At 36.0% G+C, this 26,438-nt stretch overlaps 1 protein-coding gene across 4 annotated transcripts in view; it reads right to left on the reverse strand.

Moving 5' to 3' along the window:
• Positions 1-2,397: 2,397 nt before the first annotated feature.
• Positions 2,398-26,438, reverse strand: part of ZFC3H1 (zinc finger C3H1-type containing) — a 40,986-nt gene continuing 16,945 nt past the window's right edge. For 3 of the 4 annotated variants that reach the window (XM_068935674.1, XM_068935659.1, XM_068935665.1), the window contains 23 exons: positions 25,227-25,401; positions 24,897-25,028; positions 23,631-24,179; positions 23,437-23,546; positions 21,965-22,096; positions 20,780-20,901; positions 20,126-20,227; positions 19,659-19,775; positions 18,600-18,783; positions 16,472-16,658; positions 15,763-15,954; positions 13,623-13,860; positions 12,960-13,065; positions 12,653-12,851; positions 12,073-12,167; positions 11,022-11,132; positions 8,613-8,717; positions 8,353-8,518; positions 7,516-7,616; positions 6,284-6,385; positions 5,651-5,690; positions 3,380-3,442; positions 2,398-3,254 (listed from right to left, as the gene is read on the reverse strand). In XM_068935674.1, coding sequence (XP_068791775.1) covers positions 3,117-3,254; positions 3,380-3,442; positions 5,651-5,690; positions 6,284-6,385; positions 7,516-7,616; positions 8,353-8,518; positions 8,613-8,717; positions 11,022-11,132; positions 12,073-12,167; positions 12,653-12,851; positions 12,960-13,065; positions 13,623-13,860; positions 15,763-15,954; positions 16,472-16,658; positions 18,600-18,783; positions 19,659-19,775; positions 20,126-20,227; positions 20,780-20,901; positions 21,965-22,096; positions 23,437-23,546; positions 23,631-24,179; positions 24,897-25,028; positions 25,227-25,401 — 3,466 coding nt within the window. In that variant the 3' untranslated portion in view covers positions 2,398-3,116. Of the gene's footprint in view, positions 3,255-3,379; positions 3,443-5,650; positions 5,691-6,283; positions 6,386-7,515; positions 7,617-8,352; positions 8,519-8,612; positions 8,718-9,561; positions 9,705-11,021; positions 11,133-12,072; positions 12,168-12,652; positions 12,852-12,959; positions 13,066-13,622; positions 13,861-15,762; positions 15,955-16,471; positions 16,659-18,599; positions 18,784-19,658; positions 19,776-20,125; positions 20,228-20,779; positions 20,902-21,964; positions 22,097-23,436; positions 23,547-23,630; positions 24,180-24,896; positions 25,029-25,226; positions 25,402-26,438 lie in introns of those variants that run through there. The other variant, XM_068935681.1, reaches the window with a different exon arrangement.

Raw genomic sequence — 26,438 nt, forward strand, 5'->3', positions numbered from 1 at the left:
CTACTATTGCTTGTCCCTCTGCACTAACCTTCTAATGCATCTTCACCTTGTAGTTGTAGAGAACACTCTATCTGTCAAAGCTGGGTTAAACATGAACTTTTATGTATCAGACTTCATTAGGAAAAGTAAATAGCATACCACTCCCATAAACTGATCATTTTCTTGCTCAGCACTAGAACTACTCCAGTAATGGAAAATTATTTTTCATGTAGGTCTCCGCTGAAAAGAGAAAAATGTTTCTCCATTTATTTTTCTTCTAAATTAAGGCACCTGAAGGTCTCATTTATATTGTTGTCTCTTTGCAATAGCCAGGAAATGAAAAATACTGCAGCAGTGATAGCTTGGTGTAGTACTACTGAAAAGCAAAAATTTGTTTGCAGAAGAGCTTAAACTAAAACCTAAATAATCCAATCACTATTCCTGAGGTTGCCATTTTAAGCACAGAAGAAGTAGAAGACATTTAAGTATTACCGTGCTTTCCTGCTGAACTTAATTTTCCTCTTATACAGCTAGCATTTTGCTTGAACAGCTCAAATTATCCTTTCTTCTCCCATCATTTAACACAATTACCCATAATTTGGAAAATCTTTCTTGTAGAAGTGAAGAAGTCCTCAGGAGAGATCACTAATTTAAAAGACTAGTACAACCAAGGGTATTGAATTGATCTGCATATTTCATTCTCCCCAATGGTGAATTAAAGAAGTTTTGCAAAATGACAGATGAAATGCCTCGTTCATTTCTTAAATTGAATGCCTTCTTTGCAACAAATGGAACACAAAAGAATGAAAAGGTTTCAATGCTAACTGTAGACCTCCTGCAAACACTATATTCTTCCGGGAAGTTCCACATTACCCAGTGCATTTTGTTTCTTGCTTGGTAAAAGAAGTTGTATGAGCTTGTGCTGCTCAAAGAATATACTTTTTCATACTTCATCTCAGCTCCTGGATGAACAATTCCCATTTTAATTAGTCATTTCCATGTCAAGCCAAGCAAAATTGGGTAAAAAGGCCATGTATAAACCAGGAGTATTTTAATTAAAACAATTTGGACTCAGGGACAACGAAGATAGAACATTGCGGGGGGGGGGTCCCCTCTTTACCTCCAAGTATTCAAGAAACCATTAAGGCAGAGTACCTGTGACTAATCCTTGATGAAAATTTAAGGCTTAAGGTCTCCAAAAAAACCAGAAACTAGGCCTTTTGTTACAAAGTCACTGTACAGCAAGACAAGAACAGTAACAGAACTACCAGTCATGAGACAAGCGTAAGATAGAGAATGTGTACATAGCATTTTTAATGCTATAGCCCTTGACAGTATTAAGCTTGACTTTTTAATAAAAGCTGAATGAGTAAAACAGCATCACATAGTAAAATACTTCATGTGTCTAGGTGTTGCGGCAGACAAATATGAAATGTTTATCAAAGTTTTAAAGATAAATTTTGAAATAACATTTGGCAACACATATACAAGCCCATATTATCATACTTGAGGGTCTTTTTAATGAGAAAAAGAAATACTACATTTTTATGACCTATATCTTTTTCATTCTGAGTTGTATTACTCGAGTTCAAAGAAACTGGTTATTATCCTACTTCAAGGAAGAATGGATCTGAGTCAACCCTTCTGACATCGGTTTTGCAGTCTGCAGGAAAACGAGGCCATTAAACTGGGTAAATATTTGAAGTTGTTTTATAATTCAGGTTGAAACATGAAAGTTGCCATAAAGACTTAAGGTACAGACTCGTTCTCCACTACCCTGCATTAAAACTAGTATTTCCCACTTTTTCTCCCATTTAAGACGTGGGCCATACGTAATTTCAGAAAAAGTTAAGTTTTTGAAAATTGCTATGTCAGTTGTATGTCACCAACCACTTTGCCTCGTTCTCAAACATGAAGACCACTTGTTTACAGTCTTCGTGGCATCTGCGTAAAGTTACTTATGTGGGAAGTATTACAGCCATCTTTTAATATGATTTGGCACAGACAAAAAACCTGATAGAGAGCCAATCCCATGTGGAAAACCTATTAGTGGTTCAATAAGCTGAAAGAATAATACTCCTGTAATGTATGTTTAGGGTTTTTGAAAAGGGGGCCTCGTTTCATTAAAGGGAAAATAAGAAACAATATCATGTACCTTCCATTACTGAAATGGTACTACTGACAGGAACTGTTGCTACAGGGAAGATACATCTGCATACCCAAGGTAAGAGGAAGAAAACACTTTGAGATGTAATTATTCTACAATTAACAATGGGTAGCTCAAACACGTTCTTACTTGTTGATCAAAATAAGAAAGACAACAGTTTTTTTAAAAGGTCAGCTTATATTGAAAATATCTTTGTATAAACAGCTGTAATACTACAAAGTAGTATCAATACAAAACAGATCAATATTAACTGTTCTTTAAACTGTTAAACTTTATTATAAATTAAAATTTCTTTACAAAAAAATTGCACATAATTGACCACTCTTAGGTTCTGATGCACTGGCATTTGCAATAGTTTCTTTAATCTTCAAGTTTAATAGTCTCTGCCGTGAGTCCAATGCAGAAAAGGGCAGTAAGCAACCCTCTTAGAGCCTTCAAGTGCAAGAAGCATACTTGTGGCCACGGCAGTTACACTTTCCTTAAAGAGCGGCTGCTTTTGTTTTAAATCCTGTAATGAAAAAGTCTCAAAAAAGGTTTAAAAAAAAAGGAAAAACCCAAAGTGGACTACTTGCTTTTTTACTGTAAACACAGCCCAGTAAATTAATCCCAAACACAGATCTCTCAGGCATCAGTGAGAGTGTCAAGTGAATCAGGAACAGCAAAACAAAGAAAACAGAAAATAAAAGGAAAACATAAAAAAAAAAAAGTCTGTCATTTTGATTAACTATACTTACGTACATGATGTTATGAGAATCTGGCAGGGCCCAGAAGCAAGGCCAGACAGGGAGTTCATTTATCCAGAGAGGAGGGTCATGTTAATTGTTTCCAGGTTCAAGGAAAGCAGATTGGAGACTTGATATGCTCAGCAATACTCATCTGCCTTACACAGATCTTAGGCATGGATCAGCCTGAAGAATCATTCAATTGATTTTGGCATTTAATAGGACTTAGGGCTGACCATACTCAGTGTTCAGTGATTCTTGCTTTCTGTTCTGTAAGTGTTTAAATTTAAAAGCTCATCTAGGCTGACTCCAACCTCTTGGCACTTGGAAACTAGTTTTCTCAGGTTATCAGTTTTACCTCCTCCTGATGCTTCAAACAAGAGTTGCTGTAAGAGATGGGGAAGCAGATATAAGATTTAGCCAGAGCTTAAGCATCACCACATCTATGGATATGGGATATGCAGAAAATTTATATGAAACCTCAAACTGAAACATAAGGAGAAAACATTACATCTTTCCACAGTGTTGCACATAGAGGTAACTTCTGAAGGGCTCTCTGATATAAATGATGGACCTGTAAAATAAAAACAAATACTAAGTCAAAACAACTTTGTGTACTCAAAACATAATGAGTGAGCTGAAGCACAGAAATCTGTTACAATGATGTTTTTCATTCATTGTTAAAAACACAGGTTGCAAAGTTGAGCGTTACGTTTACTACAAGCAAAGGCTAGTTTATGTCTGGCCTTAATTCTGACCCTTGTATGCATAAGATGAATTACAAAAGGACATTCTGTTTTTCTTCACAAGACTTTTGCCTCATTCATTGCACAGGATGGATCATGGAATGAAGCAGCTTACTCAATATTTCTCTTTCACCACTCAATATGTAGTCCCAAGGTCTTGCTTACTGCATAACATCCCAACCCTGTAATGAAAATAACTGTTTCATAGGCTTTTCCTATAGCATCTCTCTATCCATGCTTTAAAGATCAGTATTTGTCTGCATCCCTAGCAAGATAAGTTTTTTTGTTTGCTTGTTTTTTAAACATCATTTTATAGCTAGAGATGTAGGACCAAGGAGTTTAATGCAAATATTTACTCAAGTCTCCTTCAACTTCTGATATCTGAAGTACCAAGACTACTCAGAGAGCGATGGAAGTGTGTGTGTGTGTGGCGGGGGCGGGGGGGCAGGTTTTATTATTTTACATTCTTATACCTATCTGTATATACTTTTAGCAGTCCTTTAAATGAGCTGCTGAAGGGAATCAATGATAGGGTCTCCAGGAATAGGAAATTCAGAATTTGAATCATAATTCACTCTTCAAAAATATCCTATTTGGTTCCTCTAAATCCCAATTATTTACAACTCGCTGATTCCACAGACAGCTGTAATGTGGTGAGCTGTAAGTGCTCACCACATTCCAAACTAAGCACACATTTTCCCACCCCACCCCAAAAAACTCAAAAAAGAAAAAAACACTGCACTATGTGTGTGCCTAATTATTTTTCTGCACACTGTAGAGAAAGTCAGGAAGTCACAGAAGAAATCCACAAGATTTCTTCTGGGTATAATCCAGCTATGATATTTTACATATGCCTTAATTCTAATTGGTTTATTTTCTATAGAGACCTTTTATGTTCATTTTTGAAATATAATCTTCCATTTTTGAAAACAAAGAAAGCAGGGATCTTATAAGTCAACAGCCTCATTACATTCAGTGCCTTAAATGTTGTCCATCTAATACAACGACTGAAACAGGGATCTGCGACTAGTTACAGATTATACCAAACCATCTACACAGAGACAGAATTAAGGTTGAAGCAGCAACCATACCTTTGGTATCTCCTGACTTTGAACTAAGTGATTTTATAAATTAAATAACTGGCGAGTTTGTTTGTTTGTTTTTTAGACACACTAGGAAAAAAGGAATAAAGATTTCACTTGTGAATCTAATAATAGCCATGCAACCCAATATGAATCCCTTAGGGCTTTAGTACTGTTTCAACAGAAACGCTGAAAGAAGAGTAGGGTGCCAAGAATCAGCTACTGTAAGAATGACATGTATCAAGATAGTGGGTTACATATAACGGCAGAGAAGTTGCTCAAACACCACAAACAAATGGTGAGTCAAAAACCCAGGGCCTCGTGATCCCCCAATACAGAGTATCTTTCCACAGGCAAAAGAATATTTTGATGGGGACAGCAACAACACCAGGAAAATCCATTGTTTGAACTGAAAAGTGATTCAGAGTTGCTGTGCTGAAACTCTTGTATTTGTATATAATGTGATACAAGTATTTTCCCCCTGAAATACCAGCAAGTAAACCTGTTGTGTTTTGGGAGAAAAAAAAAAAACCATGAGGGTTTAGGAGGAAAAAAGTCTGATCAAAAGCTCCCTACATAAATTCATTTTGAAGACCCATCCTTTCACCTGCAGTCATTAGCTTCTTCCAGCAAAATATTTCCTTCCCTGTACTGTATTTTAGGTCTAGCTATCTCTCACTTTTATTTTTCACCTGGAGGAGAACAGCACAGGTCCCCAATAAGGGGAAGATACACACACAAACAGTATGTACAAATACTAATAATATATTCCATTCTAACTCGATTCTCAAAGACATTTTATACTTAAAGCATTTGCTTCACAGGGTTTATACACAGAATATTTGACCTATCCAGAAATCTTGGGTTTAAGAGATGACGATTGCTCTGGAGAAAGCCAAGGTATGCAAATTTTTATATAATAATTACTCATTTTAGCAAGCTGTGTTGACTTACTTCTCTTTGTCCCATTAGAAAGCATTCGGCAGCAATGGCTCTGAGAAAAAGAAATATATAAAAATATTTATTCTTGAATGATTTTAAATGCCATTATTGGCAGAATACTGACTGTGGAATGGAATTACAAATTCCTTGAGAAGAAACTGACTAACTCCCAATGATGTTTATCTATAGTGAAAAGAAAAAATAGCCATTTTGTAAAAACAACCTTACATGAGCAAGACATTTCAGTGGTTCCCCCTTATGAACAAACACTGAAGAAAAAGATCAGTTCAGCATCACTGGATAATGGAGATTACTGCTATTGTGATATATAAAGGGGAGGGTAGAGAGGAGGAGACAGAAGTCAATAATTGAATTATAAAGGCAATTTGTAAACATATTATTCATATTTATCTGCATAATATCCATCTATATGTTTCCCCAAGAGGGGAATTCAAATTCTCATTTAAAGAAGCGACAGTACCTCTTTTTGTTGTAATGAACAGTTACTGCTTAAATAATAAAATAATGAAAGAGAGACTTTTAGTACAAGCCCAATTTGAAGGACATTTCAGATTTACCTTTGTGATGTAAACCTTATAAACAAAAGCAATATCTATGAAAACAGATGTATGACTGTTGCATTACATTTTCCAGATGGCCAGGCATGTTGGGATATTATATGTAAACATCTTGGCTTGCAGTTTCAGAATTTGAACATTGCTCTCCTCCCAGTATCGCAGAAGCAGTCTGTAAAAAGCATTCATGAGAAAGGAGCATTGCTCTAATCACTGGGAACAGAAAAGCAATCCAAAGATATAAACACATTACACGATATATTATACCTAACCTCAGCCAGCAGTTGCAAGTGGGGAAAAAAAGAGACAAAAATCACAACACACACAAAAAAAGTTCTGGAAACAAAAAAAAAGTTAGGAAAAACTTTCGACGAATAACCTGATCTTGGCACATTACAAAATCCATTTTTAGCATGTGTAAGGTAACAATCCAGCTGAAGGAAGGCTTGATTATTTTTGCAAAGTCACAAGGCTAGGAGATACTGCACAGTCAGTTCTCTTCACCCATTTTATATAGTGTCAACAGTGTTTAACAAAGCTGTAAGTTCCACCTAGACAGAATTACAATTTGGTCTAAAATGTAGCCATTTAACTTTGTGTGCCACAACTCCATCCTCCCCTCCACCTCCAGTTGTTTCAAGTCTGGCTTTAAAATATTTGAGATCACTGTTGACGAATAAAAGCAAGCATCTGGGGACTTTACCAACCTATTCAATAAAACACTGATGAGTTCAGTGAAGCTGTGCATGATAAAATATGGATTCTTTAATCCTAGAAGAGTGCATTTTGGAATATTATTTAAGTAAAAATCAGTGCAATATTTACATTAACTGTGTTTGTTTTCCACTCATAAGATTTTTCAAAATTAAGGACAGCTCCTCTATGCTAAACAAATGTCAAGTTAAAGCTTATGGTAGCCCTATTACATACCAGCATACCCATTCTTCTTTGCCATATATTGGAACCGTTTTTAAACCAGAGCAGTAAGGAATAACAAGATTTTAATAAATCTGACATTTCTCCACACATTTGAAATTTTGACTATTTGCACTCATGTACAGTACTGATACAGTTATTAATAATTCTTGTATGGAATTATAATCTTTCTGCATGTAGAACAGAACCCTGTCAAACACAAAGAGACTGAGAAGATGTCAGAAGGCACAATAAGCCTGAAGCAACTTGCAGTAACGGAGTAAGAGTTTTATTTTTGTAGTACAAAACACATCATGCAAGCCTTGCATGAAAAATAACAGCTATATTAGCCAGATGTTTGTCTCAATTACAAATATTTTCACATACCTCAGTGCAAGTCCAGGATTAGTAGGCATAGTAGAACAAAACCGTTCCAAGGTTTTGGAATGTTGGGACTTTGGAATGCAGCTCAAATAAAAAAGAATTACCTGTAAAGTGTGAATTATAAACATTAATGCATTTTATAACCGTGATAAAGTAAAAGAATTACAAGTTATAAATATTGTGACTAAGCTGAGTTTCCACCACATAAATAATTTCAAATACAAACCTCATTCCTCAACTGCAGCAAAAAATCAATTCATGCCCGTAATTAATGCCATGTCACTAACACCACAGATTACAGTCCTTCCAGCCTTTATTTAATAGGTGAAAAAACATATTGGATGTTAATAAAATGGGACCTAGCATTTATACAAACAAAATAAACTCTACAGAAGCGCTCAGCTTAGTCTTCCTCCTATTCTCCTAATTTATTTATTTCCCAACCACTGTAATTTCTAGGATCACAACTGACAAATTCCATCTCCCAATGTCACAACTCTGCAGACCCCTCTTGCTCCTTTCCCTTATGCAGTTTCTTTTTTCTCTAAGAAAGGAAAGTTTGTCATTAACAACTTTATCCATAAAGTATCAACATATGCTATAATTTTTCTGACTTTCACTTTGCTTTAACCGCCCTTTATTCAAAATATCGCTGCTAGGTATTCCTTTGCTACTGAATCAGAACACTGCTCTCCTCAGATCTGTTTCTTTTTCTAGTAATTCCTAGCTGTCAGCGTGCATATGCTAGTGGTGCTCTATTTCAACAAGTAAACTACAGCAATCTGCCAAAAGGCTCTCAGTCTTTTGTTTACTTAAAAATAGCCAAGGAAATATTCTTACCTTATTATGAAACTCATAATTGGTCCAATAATCAGCAGTACTAAAAGGAATTGAGTATCGTGTGGGGACTGTAACCAAGCATCTGTTCACTAGGTCAGTAAAAAGCTTGAATTCTTGAACTTTGCTGTTGGATCCAACAACTTTACTATTGATAAAAACAAGGTAACTAGAAGGGAGAGAACAAAAAAAAGAGATGAGATGTTTCTGGTGCCCTTCACTTAACTACAAGATTAAGTTATTCTCCTTCCTTATGAACTTACTCCAGCCAAATGTTCTGAACTGTTTCCTGCTGCATCACTGCCCCCAGAGCTGCTTCAAAAGCATCCAGCGCTTCACCAACAGTTGCATGAAGAGACTGGCACAAACTGCGTGTATTAAAAATTTTGAACAAAAGTTAGAACACAATGCCTGCTCAAAAATATTAAGGGTAAGAAACAAGGAAGAACTTCACATTTCAAGATGCAAGAAAACACACCCTTTTCAGTTTAGCAGCATTACAGACTTATTTGTCAGTCAGCTTATTAAAATGGGCAAGCATCATACCGCAGGTAATGCAGAATATGGTAACTCGACAGTTTAAATGCAGGTTTTAACTCAAGGAGAAATGAAAACTTACCTTTAGTCTTCTACTCTTGTAAAGCACCTTTTCATTAATCCTTATAATAAGGATGCTCTGACTGCTACAGAATGGAGACAGGTCTTGAGCTTCCCTACAGGAAGCTCCAGAACAGTAAATGTCAAAGTTATATTAAAAGAGACCACACTTGAGAAATGGTATCAGACAGCGGCAACAAAAATCAGTATTCTAAAACAAACACTGCTGGGGAGCTGTGATAAAAATATGCTGACAGAAAAAAAAATTGACAAAAGCAGTCAAAACATTTTTGTTCCACAGCTCAGACTAACATACAAGATCTTTCCAAAGACAGAAGCAGACAGACATTTTTTGTCCAAGATTCAGTCAAAAATCCTTATTTCAGGGTATAATGAACAAAGGGGATGGCTTTCATTAAGTTGTCAGTGGAAAAAAAAAAAAATCATGAAGACTACTACAGAATTACAATATAGGAAAGGGCTGATATGGCTACCTTGCTAGAGCCTGTAGAAGCATCTTGATTAGGGCCACAGAGATAATCAGAATTCCTGATCATAGTTCATGGGAAAAGCTAGAGCAGAAACTAAACCACCAGGTTGCTAGTCTTGTTTAAAAAGAAAAAAAAAAAAAAGAAAGAAAGAAAAACAAAATCTTTCCAAGCAAAACGCTGTTCCTTGGTCATTTCAGGCTCTGATAATTTCACTCAGACTATTTCCACCTGGTAAAAGTGAACTTTGATGTCATTTGTCCTCTGCACCTGAAAAAGGAAAGACAGATACATAGGCCCAAATCCATAGGCACTTCACTGTGACAAAACTCAAGCACTCAACTCTTCATCGGCTTTATAAGTAATTTAGGAATTTATTTCAGGAGCACTGATTTCTCTCTTAGGATCAGGTGCTTAAGAACAGATGCATCTGAGCTTAAGTAAGGTCTCTAATGACCAGACAGCGACCTCAAGCATCCTTCTAACAATATTTCTAACTTGCAAGTACCTATCTTCTAAAAAAGAGAACTTGCAAAGAAAAGACAACTAAAATCCATTCATTTAAATTGGAATGCATGGACAATACTAGAAGAAAGCATTAAGATAATTTAATCTAAACCCTGTATGAAGATTTTCTTGAAAAGATACAATTTACTTCTTAACGTTGTCATCCACCAATTAAAAACTATCAGTAACAGAGTTGAGGGAGTTCTAAGGAGTCCTCAGTCAGTATCTGAAGGATTATTCTTTGCCCCTTTACTTGTCCGAAAAGCCAAATAACTACTTCTGAAAATGGCAGACCCAGACCATGGGAAGGTAAACTTTTTAAGCAGTAGCATAAGCTGACATCTCAGTAACCACATCAGAAACTAAAGTTTTCTTTAAGTGCCGTTATGATAGCCAATATCGCCTGCTGGCCACTCCTGGATATTCTTGCTGTCAAAAGGAATGGTGGGAGAAACCAAAAAAAGGAAAATAAAAAGGAAAAAAACCACAAAGCTCATGTTTACACAACGACAATCATTCACCTTTATACATGTCTTCTTGAGGAAAAAGTCACTTTGCCATATTCCTTTGATATGGATGGCCATCTGTGAAAAGTTCCAACTTTTACAGCTTGTTGTTACTAGATCTATTAACAGCTAAAACAATGGGTCAAGATAGATGGGGAGAACAGGACTAAACAAAAAGTTGGCGTGGAAGTGGGGAACTATGGAAGAATAAGGAGGAGGCAACTGAAAGCCAGAAGAAATGAAAGAAAGCTAATAGAAGTGACTTCAAACAGAAGTCTAAACAACTGATCGTTTTCTGAAATGAACACACCTGCCACTGTCCCCCCAAAAAAAAAAAAAAGGAAGAATTTCTGAAAGATTTCCCAAGTGCAGAATTTGTGGTGATGTGCAATTCACAGTTCCATAGAATTGTCTCTGTTCTGCAGCAGCCAGGTAGCTTCTCTAAGGACTGGCAGATCAGTTATTAAAAGAACCCAAAATGATATACTTTGGCAAATAATGACTGTTCCACAGTTGAAAAATTCAATTTACTCAGACGCAATAGTTATCCCTCAAATATTTTAGAGAGCCTCACCAGTAGATCTGCCACAGATAAGGGATTTGCTGATTTACAATGTCATCTGTGAGATGTTCTTTATAGAGGGGTGATGTAAACTCAATTGGCATTGGAAAATTCAAGAGATACCTACAAGAGAAAAAGTAGCATGTGAATATCCCACTGTATGGAAGGGACAAAAAAAAAAAAAAACCCTCAAACCCCAAAAAAGTAACAACCAAAAAAAACCAACTTATGTGGACTTAGCTCAGAAACCTAATTCATGAGATGCATTAAAAAATAAAAAAGGAGGAGATTCACCTACTTTTCTTTAGACTATAACTTAACTCTATCCAGATATATATTTTAAAGCACCTACTCCTTTATTCCTCCATCAGGTACCAGGTTAAATCTTTCTCTAAATCTCAGACACCTCCCTTTTTCACATGAAACGCATCAACTCCTAAGATACAATTATCCACCAAAAGCAGCTAAATTGCATTGCCAGCGCCAAAATTAATATAAACGAACCTAAGTGGAAGAAAATCTAACACCTAACTTGGCCTCAGCTTAAGTACAGACAGTCTCTCTTTGAAGGCCTTCATAGGCATCTACTTTTCTTTGACTATAGGAAACGTGTATTTTAGAACTTCAAGGAGTCTCTCAATTAGGTGCCTAACATACAGGTGGAAACTCACCAACCTGTGCATTTTCAGCAATAATAGTCCCCTAATTAATAACATACATGTATTTTCTGGACTGAGGTCTTTTGCAAGTAGATACAGAATTTTAGGCACGCAGTTTTAGGCTCCCAGCTTTGGGGGCATAGATATTTAATGTCCGGATTTGGGGAATGGAAATTCATTGAACTTGCTGGCTCTTTCACCTCTAAGTTTGTGTTTTATAATTTTGTTAGTCTGTGCACAAACAACAAGCATAAACCTTAAAACACCAAATCATAATTCACTAAAGCTTTAGTAAAACATGCCAACTTAAAAACAGCGTTTCAAAAGTTCTAAAATTGTCCAGTTTTGCCAGAAACAAATAAAAAACTAGTCTTCCCAACAGAAAAAAAAAATTCTAAGCATACCTTAAGAGATCCATAGGACTGTGTTCTTGACATGCATTCTCAAAGAAAGCTGCCACAAAATCTTGCAACAGTGAAAGAATATTGTCTGATCTTCCCTGTTTTTTTTTTTTAAATTAAAGAAAATTTAAAATAGACCATGTAAGATATCAACCTAAAGACAAGAGCAATTTAAGCACAACAAATAACAAGTGATGTCCCTATCTCTGCAATGCTCCATTGCCCTTATTCTCTCAAGAAATAAATCTAATGGAGTCAGTCAGCATACTGCAGAAAAAAGCTGAGAATATATTCGAGTTTCACTGTTAGGATCTTCTATTATTCTTACATAAGGCTACTGTTAACACTGGATTAGAACCAACAGTTTTAGTTCTAAATTTATGATTTTATATACCTTCGATTACCTGTAAAGGTGTCATTAAATTTGCCAATTCTATTATTCACATCTATAAAAAGGAGTGATAGACATTACAAAAACATTGTGAAGATTAAGCTATGTGATAAGTGCTTTGAAACCACAAGCAAAACACAAACTACATAAAGCCAGAAGACTAATGCAAAGGGTTCTGGGGTGAGGCATTACCTGTGAGATGAGGAATTTACACATCTGGTAAAAAATTTCTGCATTCTGAGGATTCTTCTCAAACGCTGCAATCCACACGTTGTAGGCGCTATCACTCTGCTCTATTTGCAAATACAAGGTGGCTAAACTCTCCAAGAGCTGAGAGTTGTTAGGGCAGAGTTCCAACAAGGATCTACAAAGTTCTATAGCAGACTCCCACCTCAAATAAAAAGAAAAGCAAGATTTTAAAAAAAAAAGAAAAAAAGGCCACACACACACACAATGGAGTTGAGTATTAAGTGAAAAATGTGTTTAAAAAACAAATTACCTTTCAAGAAGCTTCAACAAAGCTATCATATTTCTGTAGAGAGGTAAGCAGATAGCTATTCTTCTGTCAGCGTTAAGGCTTTCATCAGTACATGTTTTGACTGCATCTTTAAAAAAAAGAAGAGAGAAAACAAAAACAACAACAAAAAAAGTCAGGCCCTTAAACTTCAAGTACCTTCAAGCTTATATGAATGTTTAACATAAAAAAAAAAAATCTACGAGACATAAGCACGTAAGTTATTTTTGTGAACGTTGTTCTTGGAAGTTACGAAAGAAGGAAGACGGTAGATAACCTTTGGAAAACACTTATCACCGCAGTGAAGAGAAAAGTCTTCTAGAAGTGCCATCCTTCATGTCCAGACGAATAAGCAAAGCCATATTGTCATAAGCAACTGATCTCTAGCTTGGCAGAAAATTGTATTTCAGAGGAAGAGCTATGACTGAGCCACAGATAACACACACAGAGTTTTCCAAGTACCCCAAAACATAGGTTTTCCTCACTTTCTTTTTCAAATCATTGATGAAGTATTCACTGGATTGATCATAATGGCCTAAAGCATTTGGCAGCAACGTTGCATTACCTTAAAATTGCAAAAGGTGGGTAATATCTCCTGATTTGTAACAAATGAGTCATGTACTGACTAGTTTACTTCCCTAAACTTACCTTCAAACATAGCCAACAACGTATCAGGATCAGTCTTCACATCTTGAATTGTTTGCCACGGTATTAGAAACGGCTCTTTGTTCATTATCCTTGAAGGCCTGGCATTAGCTGGATCATAGAACTTGACTGGGAGAACACCGAATTCGATTAGATGTATGTAAGCCAGCCAAGCCAAGCAGCGGTCACTTACAGTAAGGCGTTCTGATAATATCTTCTCATTTGCTGATTTTAAAGCATTCTGTAAAGGTTAAAAGGAATGTATTATATTTTAACTGTAAATTCTTTAAGTTCTAAGAATGAAAAAAAAAAAGAAATAATACAAAATTTCAATATTCTGGGTATTTAATATTCTAGAACAGGGAATTAGTAAGTAATTAATGATTCTTGACCTCCGTTGTGATCAAATTTCCTTTATGTGAACGTAGGATTGTGGTCAAATCCTATATAGTTACATAACTTCTTGTAACAAGTTTAGAAAACCTGCAATAGTTTTCGCCTTGGAAAGTAAACAGAGATGGACTTTTAATCCATGCACCTCCCAACATGTGTTCAATTTTTCTGCTTGCTTCTGTGACAATTACTTTCAGTTACATACAAATAATATATTAGCTCCAAAGACAACTCATCTGCGAGTAGGATTAGGTTTGCTACATCCTATTAGGGTTTTGGGGTTTGTTTATTTTTTTAAGATCCAGTTGTGCAGCTGCTAAGGGACAGCTGTCCAAGTCTACTGAAAGCACCAGGGCTACACAAGCATCTCTAAAGACTTCACTTTAAAATGGTGTTGGAAATATTACTGAGAACCAGAATACCGCTCCAAGTTTTCCTACCAATGGTATGCAAAACTAGAATAGCCAGTCAAACTCGCAGATCCCAAATATAATCATTACAACAACCAATTAGACAAAGTCTAAACACAATTGCTCCTAGAACAGAACAGAATCTCATGGCTAAAGTCGTATAAACTTTTCTCTGGGTAAAGAAATAAGGCACTTTTTCAAGGGACTCAAAGTGCTTGCAAATTTGCGTGGAATTCAGCAAAACATTTATCCAATAAGAGGTGGAAAATGAACTTTCTAAAGAAAACTTTCTAAAGTAAATGCTTTCAAGTTTTCAAAGGGAAGCATTACAACTTACTTTGAAGTAGCATTTTTAACCATACTTGAGAGAGAATTTCTAAGTAAGTAACCTTCCCCAAAATACTCTTTCCAACTACAGTTTACAGACTAAAAAAAATTTGTTTTTACAATAATGCTTTGGGACGAAATGGGAGGGGAAACGACTCAAATTCTTCCCAATGTACACTGGACTTCCATTTAAGTTTGAAACAAACTGTATTTTTTCCTCTCCATTCTTCTTGTTTGTTCAGCTAAACACTCAGAGGGAGATTTATCAGTACTGCTGTGTTTAGAATAGCTTGTGAAGCAAGTCAACCGGAGGTAGGAAAAAGCTTTACAGCCTTGAACCACACAATCTTGCAAAATACTCTGAAGTGTAGCAAACAGGCTCCACCTGCTGGCAAGAACGGAAGAACTTGCTTTCAAAACTCCAGCAGCTACCTTTTGCTAGTGGCTGATGGCAGCACCTTCCTTCTCACCTTCACCTAGAAGCTAGAGAGCAATAACAGTGACCTAAAATGCCTTTTACAATAGTAATAAAAGCTTGTAATAAGTGAGACTTGGGAGCTCATGAGATCACTAAATCCTCTAATGCAACAGTCTCCAATTTTTGGAGGACAGGCAATACTGCTAAGTAGTATCATACCCCATGTTCCTTCTAAGAGAAATTACTGCTTTGTAATTTCTAATTCAGTATCTGAGGCAATACATTACTCACAGGCTGTTAACTGGAGAATAGCGCTCTACTGTTTACCAGAAATCAAAACAAAAGCAGTTCCCTGGAAGTATTGTGAGAAGTAGTGCTCTAGTTATTAGCTACACAAGGAAAAAAAAAAATAGGGAACCAAGATGCATCCAGAGTTTACAATGGCATCATATTTTATAACAGCAGTCTAGGAGAATTCCTCCAACAACTAAACAACTGAAGGCACAGCTCTTCTACAGCTGGAGCTGTTGGAGTCACAGGCATCAGAAAGACAAAAACGTGAAGACAAGTCCTGGTGTGGCAACTTGGAGGTTACCTGCAACACAGCAAGAGCGTTCTGATATCTTCCTGTGAAGAGGCTTAAGTGAACTCTGTACAGAAGAGTCTCCAGCAGCTGAAAGGACAAGAGATCAGGATTTTCTTCTCCCCCTGCTCCTTCCGTGAGGAACTGTAGCATCCTCCCACATACATAGTCTTTTCCATCAAAGGAATTCTCCAAATTCAAAAACTAGAGAGAAATATTTCATATTAAAAAGTCAGAATACCAGTAAAGTTTCCAAGTTAAACTTTAAAAAGCAGATACCATTGCACCAAATTTGTATGAAAATGTCTTCTACCACCCTACAAGCCACACTTCCCTTCCCACACTAAATTTTCACATTAAACCTCACATATCATAAATATCCTTAAAGATCAAATATTCAGAGGCATAGAAAATTAAGGGAAAATAAGAATTTTTCAAGCTTAAAAAAATCTTTTACTTGGTAGGCAAAAATCAAAATGTTGCATTTCTTGAGAAAAAGTGACAATTTCTACCAACACAGAATATAGCACAGTCAAATATAACTTTGAATTGTCTCACTTTCTGAGCAATGTCGGCAGTTTTCAAAAAGCTATAGTGTTAACTTAGTTAAAATTAACCTTTCCCTTTCACTCTTTTCCTGTCATACATGCAGAAATCCCAGGGTTCCTACAGCACTAAATACACACTTGCATGAACATTTCACATGCACATTATTACTTACTGTCCACCAGATTTGATAAGAAGGTGCATATTCTACTGCTGTTTCACACATTTCCTGCATCTCTTCCTTGGTTCCTCTTTTTGAAAACAGTCTGAGGTAATGACACCAAATCTCAGGATTTTCTTTGTTGTTCTCAAGGGCTCGAGCCAAAACATTTAAAGCAGAATCTAAGCATTCAGACGATGAGCTGGGGTGGGGGGGAGAAAAAGAAACATCCACTGAATTGCTCCATTACATCCATGGTTTTGTAATTAGGACTCATACAAAATGAAATACGAAAATGGATGCTTATAACTAGAATGCAAATGACAGTCAGTCATCAAGTTAACGTGCTGTCCTTTACTATAAAACTTTAAGTTTTAGTGAAGTTTCACCCTTCAAAAGATACAAACTATCATAGCGCATATAAAGATAAAAGTTTTACAGGTTCAAATAAGGTGCCAATTCAATTAAAACGCGTAAGATTTATCCATAAGCAGAAGTCTCATGCTGAATCTGTATAAAGGGCCAATTCACATCATATTGACTCAAAAGCTTAAATAGAAATATTTAGAAGGCTTGGTAAAGTAAGTTAGAAGATTGTTTTGTTACATATTTAATTTACTTTCTATATTCATCAAATATAAGCCTTTATTCCGAGTTTCTATGCACGTCATACAGGTTTTCTTTGTTTCTAGGTGTTCCTTTTTGAGATAACTGTCATGAGATGATACTAGTAAAGTCATACGAGATTAGCTCAAACAGCCGAATATACTGCAAACCACATGGCTAAGTCTTAGTTTATAAATATCAAACTTCCACAAAACCACAGAAAGCTTCTCAGGCCACGCTTACTCTAAAAATATCTTTAGAAGTTATTTTGCATAGACATTTAGGAGGGAAAAATGCATGTTTCAAAAATAAGAGTAAAACAGTTCATGATGCGTAAGACAAACTTTTGTTCTCTCTTCTCTGAGCACTGCACATCTAGGAAAAAACTGAATCTACTGCAATCAATTAAACCACTTAGCTCTCTTAAGACAAAAAAATACCCCAGTATTAGTTTGTTTAGGGCTTTAGTTTTATTTGGTTTTTTTGTTTGTTTGTTTAAGAAAAGGATCTGTTGCCTTCCATTACTTTTTTTCTCCCTTCTTTCCTTGGTCTTTTTTCAGCTACACTTATATTTTGAAAAAGTGTGCTCTCCTCATCCTGCCGCTTGCTGGTAGTGCTGTACTTCCTGCATTGGCCTTTCCAGTTCTATCCTACATGTTTCAGCTAGTATTTATTATTATTACATATAACTCAAGCCACTTCGAACATACCGTCCCCTCCTAGAGGGTGCTCAGTTACTGATAAAGCTAAACTGATCTCTTACAAAATTTCCCATAGTTCACACAATGCTTTAAAAAACAATAATAATAATAATTATCCAACACCACCACTCCTCATCCCCTTTCCTCCCTGCTACAGCAGCTTTCCCCACAACCTCTCTCTGCCTTAGGTTAGTACTTTGCTACTGAATCCAAGTGAATCGCCACAATGAAACCACATGACAGGATTCCTACTGAAATTCTTTGATTGTCAATAAAAACAGGGTACTCCACAGAATAAATTAGAGGAATAGAAACTAGAGATAACTGTAGAAATCTAAAAGTAAGGAAAACTAAGAAATAAGAAACTGACTGCTCAACTGGACAATTTCTACATTGACAGAGCCGTATGGCAGAGCTGTTCTTGTAACGAATCTTATGGATGAAAGTTGTTTTAAACGTTATTTCAACCATTCACATCGTAGAGGAGACAAACTGATTTAAGTTCATTGGTCTACTGCTTTATCACTGGAAGTACAACATTCCACTGTAATCTTGGGAATACATTAGACTGTACACTTTTCAAGCACAGTTATTTCTCCCATGCTACTTTCCATCAACTTCCATTCCGAATGAGAACCTACCTAAACTACACTTGGCAACTTATCTTTATTTACCACACTGCATACAGTAGGAAATCTAATCTATTTTAACCTGCTTTTAAGCGATAAGTTAGTTGTGGCTTTGTCAAAGAAAATTCTTTTACGTTAGAAAGGAAACCTGATTATAGTAGCATGAGTAAAGAACAAAAACCAAATCTAAGAATGCCGAAGACTTACCCTTCATTTTGATTCAAGTATTTGTATGCAAGCTTAATCCAAAGTTGTACATCACAGGGGTTTTCTTGAACGCTTGCCTCCAAGTTGGAAATGTCATCAGTCTCGCTTGTAAAATATCGGACATCATCTGGAGTCACGACAGCATCGAGAGCTGGAACCTTTGCTTTATGTTCTGTGGGGTGAGCTGCAAATAAAAGTTTCTTTTCAAAATGGAAATGACCTGTCATGTTAGAACTGATAAGATACCCTGAAGAGGGAGGATGTTTACAGACTTCAAGTACGGCCATTAACCACAGTGAAACATGGTTATTTCTGCATCTTCTAAAACTGCGTACTCCACAGAAAACTAGTTATATTTCAAATACGAGGGCAAGAAAACCAGCAGAAAAAGGCTACTTTTGTCAAACCACACTCATTGAGGCAATTCATTGGGCATCATTAAGAAGTAGACAGCTCTGACAAGAAGATCAGCTGCCTCATTTGAGTCTCTCGATATCCTTCTTACAGGATTTGCAAGCAGAACCTAAAGTTCTCACCTGCATGAGTCACATGCGAAAATTCTGGTCACTGATGCTCAAGCAAGCTTCAAAATCTCAAACGCCAAACCAGCTTTTTTCTCCTGACCTCAACACAATATATGAGCTCTGCTCAAATGCAAATTGACTGAACACATGAAACTTCACTACTTATTAAGGTCTGTAACATCACCCGGGTCTACAGAGGTTTACAGACAAACGTGGAACATTCTAGGGGAATGGTTCCCTATATTCCTTTCCAGAATTTGTAAGCAGAAATTCCACTTAAACTTCCAATGACATATTCTATTAGTCTCTATTAGAGTATATGTCTTTTTTTTTTTTTTTTTTTTTTTTTTAAAGAATGAATGAGGGTCAAGCTGCACTCAAAAACAAAGGCAAAGGAAATTTGCAGAGAGGAAATATGAAGAAGCCAAAAAAGTAAGAAAAAAAAAATGTTTTACTGAAGGACAGCTTTACAAATTATAGGTTGGGAAGGGGCTGGTGGTTATTTTTCCCCCAGTACACTATACTTCTGGATTACCATATTTAATAGGTCCAAGGAACTGTTCCTCCTCACTGCTGCTACTATCTAATGGAGGTTTTCTCCAGTACTTTGGTCTCCATTTTCTCTTATCTTTCCATGTGGTAAACGGAGGTGCTGTAAATAACCATAGTAGTAGAAGTTATCTTTTACTTTTCTGTATTCAAGATTTAAGATATTAATAATTTTAGACAAAAACATTCTGAGTGTGCAACACAAGGGCACAAGTTTCAATAAATCTGGTGATCTTAAGCGCATAAGTAATTTTTTCACATTGGACTCTGAAATTATTACATTATGCCTTATAACAAAACTCTGCTGTCTTGAATGTACCATAAGCATAATTTAGCATACTGAGACAAACTAAGAGACAACAAAGGAGTATTCTTGGGTTATAGTCATTGAAATCCTATATAATTAAAAACACAAGCCGATATCGTATTTAACCTACCAAGAAAGTTACTTACTATGACCTTTACTCTCATTGACATTGCTAGCCAGAAGAACAGCCATCTGATCCACTGACATTCGATCTCTGTTTATACCAAAAAGTTTTTCAACATATTTTTCTGAAATAAGAACATTTGTCTCTTAGATAAGCACATAAATGAAAACAGGTAACTCAACAGCAATTTTATATCACCCATGCTGAATTAGTGAATTACGGCTGCTTTAAGAGGCATGGTAATTTAACATCTTAGAATACAGACATCAAAACTGAACAAGTTATGTCAGGCAATTTGCCTACATCCCAGCAGCATTATTATATAATTCCAACTTCACTAAAACAAACCAATCCCATAGCTACACAAAGAAGAGAGGAAGAGGAGAAGGAAAGATCCCATCCCCATTCCCTCATCCCCTCACCCCCAATCCCTTATTTTTAAGTGAAACATTCCAAAATCAGTAAGAATTTTTCCCTATGTTAAGGGCACTGAGGAGACTGTCCACCTCTGAGGACTGAACTGGATGACTGGAGATATGTATTTCTTCATTTAGCAGTATTTTACACATCACATGACATCAGTCACTAAAGTCCTTGCTCCTCGACCTTTTACGAAAGTCATTCCCTTCAAAAATGAATCTTTTAAACTAAAAGCGAGTAAAATACTCTTAGAAACCTGTCGCAGTGCTGATTTCATCATCAGTGCTTTTTTCTGAACAACCAATCAGTTCTAAATTGTAAGACAGAATATCTTGAAATAGCTGCTTTCGGCTAAGAGTGCAATCTTTCACGTGCTGCCTGAAATAAATAAGGAAATAAGAAATTAAAATATTTTAATCACAGTAACAATTTAACAAGGCCTGTAATTAGAAAGTTGTATACACTAATAGGAAGCTTAAACAAGAAGGAAAATGACACTCACGGAAAATAAAAAAAATGCTCTGAAACTTCTAGGCCTTCTCTAAACATGCATCACTGACTTTACCCTAGCCCTCATTATTTCAGTACAGCCCTGCTCTTTGGAATAAACCTCTACTTTGGTAGCAGTCTAGTTTTGCAGAGATGCAACACAGTATTTAGATCTTTCTGGTTCAAATAAGCATAGTTATAAAAAAAGACAGATATCACTGTTTAAAGGATTCAAAGTATGATTTGACATAGCTAGCGCTTATTCAGAATATCTCTGCCATCAAAAAGGGCAAAAAAGAACTAAAGTTTGTTCCTGCTGTATTTTTCCAACAGCTGGAAGTGTCCAAATAGAGTTTACTGTTGAACAATTAATATCCATTTATCCTCGTATCAACTTTTTAAAAAATATTAGGTAACGCTGTTTAGCAAAATATTTTTAAAATCAGATTTAACACCAGGCTTCAGAGAAGCAAATTTAGCCAATATTTTCCTAGAAAAACTGAATTCTAGTATTACGACAAGATTTTCTTATATATCACATAATATTTACTACTTGGTTTATTTTGCTTAGCAGTATATGATACAATTCTACCGTGCTTCGCAGTATTGCTCACTACCTGAAGTTACACTATGGTCTGAAGTTACATTGAAGCTACGAAGAGGAGTCCTCTCCAAATTAAAAGGCAATCAAAGAATAATACGTTCTCTAACAGTCTATACTGTTTTTCTAAATGTATGTCTAAAGAGCCTTCTTCCTTCACAGTTTAAGTTTTTTTTCCTCACAACCAGGTATCTGCAGTAGGGTATTTAAAAATAACCTTCTTTTCTAAACTTGTCCATAGGATCATAAACCTAGACCTTTCAAATAAAGGAAAAAGGCGTCTACTGGTCCTGAAGCCAGACATGTAGAACAGACATTTACGCCAGATGAACAAAATTAAAAAGAACTCACCACTGACAGTCATCATCATTACATGTGCCTGTTAAATCAAAACGGCAGAAACACTGTTTTGGCTCTATCATATTGCTATGGGTTACAGAACTGAGGTATAGTTTTTCCTTGGTTCGAAAATATGGACTAAACCTAAAAATAAAATAGTGAATTATTATGACAAAGCATACAAACTAAGACATCAGTTTTATTAAACAAAAGATAAAAAAAAAAAAACACACACCTACATGTCATTTTCAATATTAAGTCTCATTATTTCCAAAACCATACTACAATCGAAAACATTGCTGACCTGTGAGATAGGGGGATGAAAAACAGTGGCAGAGGGAGAAAGTAAAACAGCATTTCTCAATTTACACAGATTCTTCTCTAGTATCTTGTTCTTGCTTACATAAAAGTTCATTCATATTTAAAAAAAAAAAAAAGGGAAACGTGGTAATCATACATTAGGGAAAGGAAACCACTGAAATTAAATTCCAGTGCAATCCTAGAAATTGATCTTATGCTTTCTAGAGCAGGAGTACAATGACGAACAGAAATATAAAGAGGACTGCTAAAGATTAACCTGAGATAACGCAGTGAAAAACAAGACTAAAACTAGCAAACAAACAAAAACCAGTCTGAGCTAAGCAGACAGATACTTGCTTTAAATATGTAGCTTAAGTTGGACTTTGCCAAGTTCAAGACTTCTATCTCCTTCAGGAAGCAAACCTTTCATCATCTACATTAAATTAACAGGATATGAAAACTACTCCTGTAGGATTCTCCATCACCATTTCCTGCTCCATCTTCTGCTACTTCTGCTATCTCACAGATGTGAAATAGAGAACTTTTAAGCACATGCTAGCATATAACTGCTCCAATTTATATTTCAGATTTTTTCCTAAAAGTTAAAGAGTAGGAACAAGGCTCTCTTTTTGGTCAACAGAAAAGAGACAGATGTGTCAAAGCAATGGAATGAAGTACAATTGCAGGTGCCTGCTTTAAGTCAGGATGAATCACGCTGGTCATGCCTCTTTCTACTGACCAGGAACTCATAAATGGGTAAGTGGCTCAGTCTCAACTTGGACAATATAAATCCTACCCAAGTTTAAAGATGGCATAATCAAAATACTCTACTGTGAAGTATTCACTGGATTTTAGATTGCCTGAAATTGGATATAAAAAATCCTATTTTCAAATAACCACTGTTGTTGAATATAGTTATACCAGACCGTAACACAGTTACAGGGCACAGAATGCAACACAATATAAAACCAGTGCACTGTACAAAATTAAGGGACCCTGAGTAACAGTTAAAAACTAACTAAAAATCATAAGGTTCTCTGAACTAGAGAAAAATTGTTTCAGGATAGTAAAGATAAGTTTTAATGAAAAACTTGATAGCTAAGCCTTGTACAAAGGAAGAGCAGTGAAGACTTGAAAGTTTCACATGTACACAGAAGTCAGAATAGCTGTTATAATCCTCATACCTGTAGGATTTGAATACTAGAAGGGGACTATGATATGGTCCAAACGGAAATGGTTTCGCTTCAGTTTGTTTATTTTGAGATGGCACAAAATCCATATCCACTGAAATTTCCTAGGAAACAGATGAACAGAAAAACTGAAGTTGCGATACCACCTAATAAGAAACAACTTCAACGTTTACTTTTAAAGCATTTACCTGACCACACAACAGGTCTTCCTTAGGTGTTACAAAGGCAGTACTTTTCATTAGCAGCTCTTTCAAGCTGTCAGCTTTAGCATGAAGTTTTTTCAATTCCTCAATATTCAACCCAAGGAAAAGCTCAGGCTCCTCTGCTGCCTTTTTAGAAAGTTTGTTTATAGTTTCTTGTTTTGGGGTGTCCATGTGTTTTAGATTTGGTTTAGTAAACGAATTAGACTCTCTGAAAGATCTCCTTCGTTCTCGGTTTGAATTAGATAAGACTTCATCATCAAAGTAATTTTCTTCACTGTCCAAAGACAATTTGTCCTGCGTAAGATCATGAAGCGATGGCTGAGGTAATGTAAATTCAGATTCCTCTTCTGCAGGAGGGGCAAAGTTTAATTGCTCCTTGGTTTGAAGTGCACGGGCCTCTTTCAACTTCTGAATCTTCAGAGCGTATTCATACTCCAGTTGCTGCAGTCGTTTCTTCTCTAGTGCAATCAATTCTGCTGAATGCTTCTTTGGACTTGATGCAGGGGAATTCTCCAATTTCAACATTTTGCTTGGCTGAAAAGTAAAAAAAAAAAAGTTTTCCTTAATTTCATCTTCATATTTACTGATCTATTGACAGGAGGCAAATTAAACATGAGCAACATATTTAACTCAGAGTTTATAAGAACATATTTTAAATTCTTGCCAGAAAATTTCAGTAAACAGTAGGAAAACCACAAAACTGTTCGCCACAATTCCACTGGCATGTTTGCAGGTTTTTCAATATAAATTAAGTCTACATCACACACAAGTCTTCAACAAAAGTTCTGGTCACACTTAAAAGGTGAGCAACAAAACAAAGGCACACAAGAAAATTTTTGTAAAAATACTTAAGCCTTGTTTTTCTACATTTTAATTTTCAGAAGAATGAAATCAGAGCCCACTTATTACTAGATAGTTAATAACATGCTTGAGGGCTACAGACAGCAAAGTTACTTCCCTTCTTCACAGGAATATAACCTCTCTTATTACCAATCTATTTATGGTATATCTCCAGCAAGGAGAGGCAGGCTTTGAATAGTTTTCTTTTCTTGAATAGTTTCCTTTTTTTCAATGCTTAATGCTTTTTCTGTTGAATTATTAAAATACACAGAACAAAAATTAAGAATATTCTTACAGTGCTTTCAGAAAGTCTTCCTATTTGCCTGAAATCCCATTTAAACTACATTTCCTAACCGCAACTGCTACTGCTTTTCAAGCACAGAACAGTTTAAGAGCATGCAGCAAGCTTACTCCAAGATGATCCTGCTCCAGTTTTCGTTTCCCGATTTCTTTACTTGCTACTGCTTTTGCTCGAGCAAGTTCTTCCCCATATTTTAAGGCCAGAGCTTTTTTTACTGTAACTCGTTGTTGAACTTTATGAATCTGAAAAAGAGAGAATAAATACAATAGTAAAGATGCAACTTTCAGTTATCATCACATAATAAAGTGCAATGAGAAAAAGACATGGGAATGAATTAATGATTAATCCAAAGAAAGTCAAGTGCACCCTGCAAATTATCAAGCTTCCCATTCCAACGTTTCTAGCTACAAAACACAGAAACATTCCAAAATTAAAATTACTTGTTCCTGAAGCTTCTTAAGAAACATCTTGTTAGCGTTCAGGATCTTCTCTGTTGCTTGTAGCTGTTCAGCCAGCTTGTTAATCTTATTTTCAGCAATTCGAACATTCTCTCTCTTCTTTGCCTCTTGTTGCAACAAATGTTTCAACACAGATTCATCTTTCATCAGGAGGAGTCTAAAAATAGAAAAGCCATATAACAAAAACTTTTCCAGAGAGAAAAGTTCCTCACAGCTATCACTGCTTATCCGAAATCCTTGCTATCTAAGAAACAAGTTCTTCACCTATCAGCAAACACCACTAAGTTTCTCAAGGTAGTCTTAACATCCATGAGACAGTAAATATTGACAGTACATACAGTTTCAGTAACCAATTTCAGCAACTCAGTATAAATTGGATGAAAACATTTTGACTGCAAGTGCAAGTGGAAGATAAGCAAGAGGCATATCTTTAATGTCATTTTTAGTTTTAAGACATTCGAAAACCGGTTTTACTTTAAGTAACAATCTGATCCTTTTCTAGGGCACAAACACATCAGCAGATTACAAGGCGCGCTACAAGGTCACAGTAGCAGTGTTTAAAGATAGAAAGCTATGCATCAAAAGGAGCAAGACAAAGACTCGGAAGGAGCGGATGGATGAAAGGAAGGAAAATTTGTGCTTCAATTTGCGTCCAACACAAACCAGTTTGTTCAAAATTCCAAGCACTAATTAGCAAGTGACAACAAAAGCAGAAAAGGAAGACATAAAGCACTCAGGACCTTTGCCACAGAAACTTAGAGGAAGGGAGAGAAATATGAAAAAGGCATACTTAAGGAGAAAAGGTATGCAGGAGACGTTTCAAGCAGCCTGCCTATTATGAGGAAAATATTAATTCATTCAAGCCCATCAGGCACATCTCAGAAACAGCAAGGCATTCGCCCCTTAAAGAAAGTGTACCGAGAAGTGAAAAGCCTGCTTGTGTTTTCATATTTCAACGTTATCGGGTAGTGGAGATGAAGTTCTACTGACCAAACGAAAATATAGCTGAAAACAGCGTGAGAAGTTGCATTTACAGGTTACCATCAAAAAAAGATGGTGGCACAGGAGCACTAGCGATAGTTCAAGAAAACAGAAAACTAAGCCTAGCTCTATCTCAAAAGCTACTCACTGAAAAAAAGTTTACAGCTTTAATCCTTCTAAGCAAAGGAATGTTTTATGACAGTGAAAACTTAC

Source organism: Struthio camelus, chromosome 1 (assembly GCF_040807025.1).
Source record: "Struthio camelus isolate bStrCam1 chromosome 1, bStrCam1.hap1, whole genome shotgun sequence".
Taxonomy (NCBI): Eukaryota; Metazoa; Chordata; class Aves; order Struthioniformes; family Struthionidae; genus Struthio; species Struthio camelus.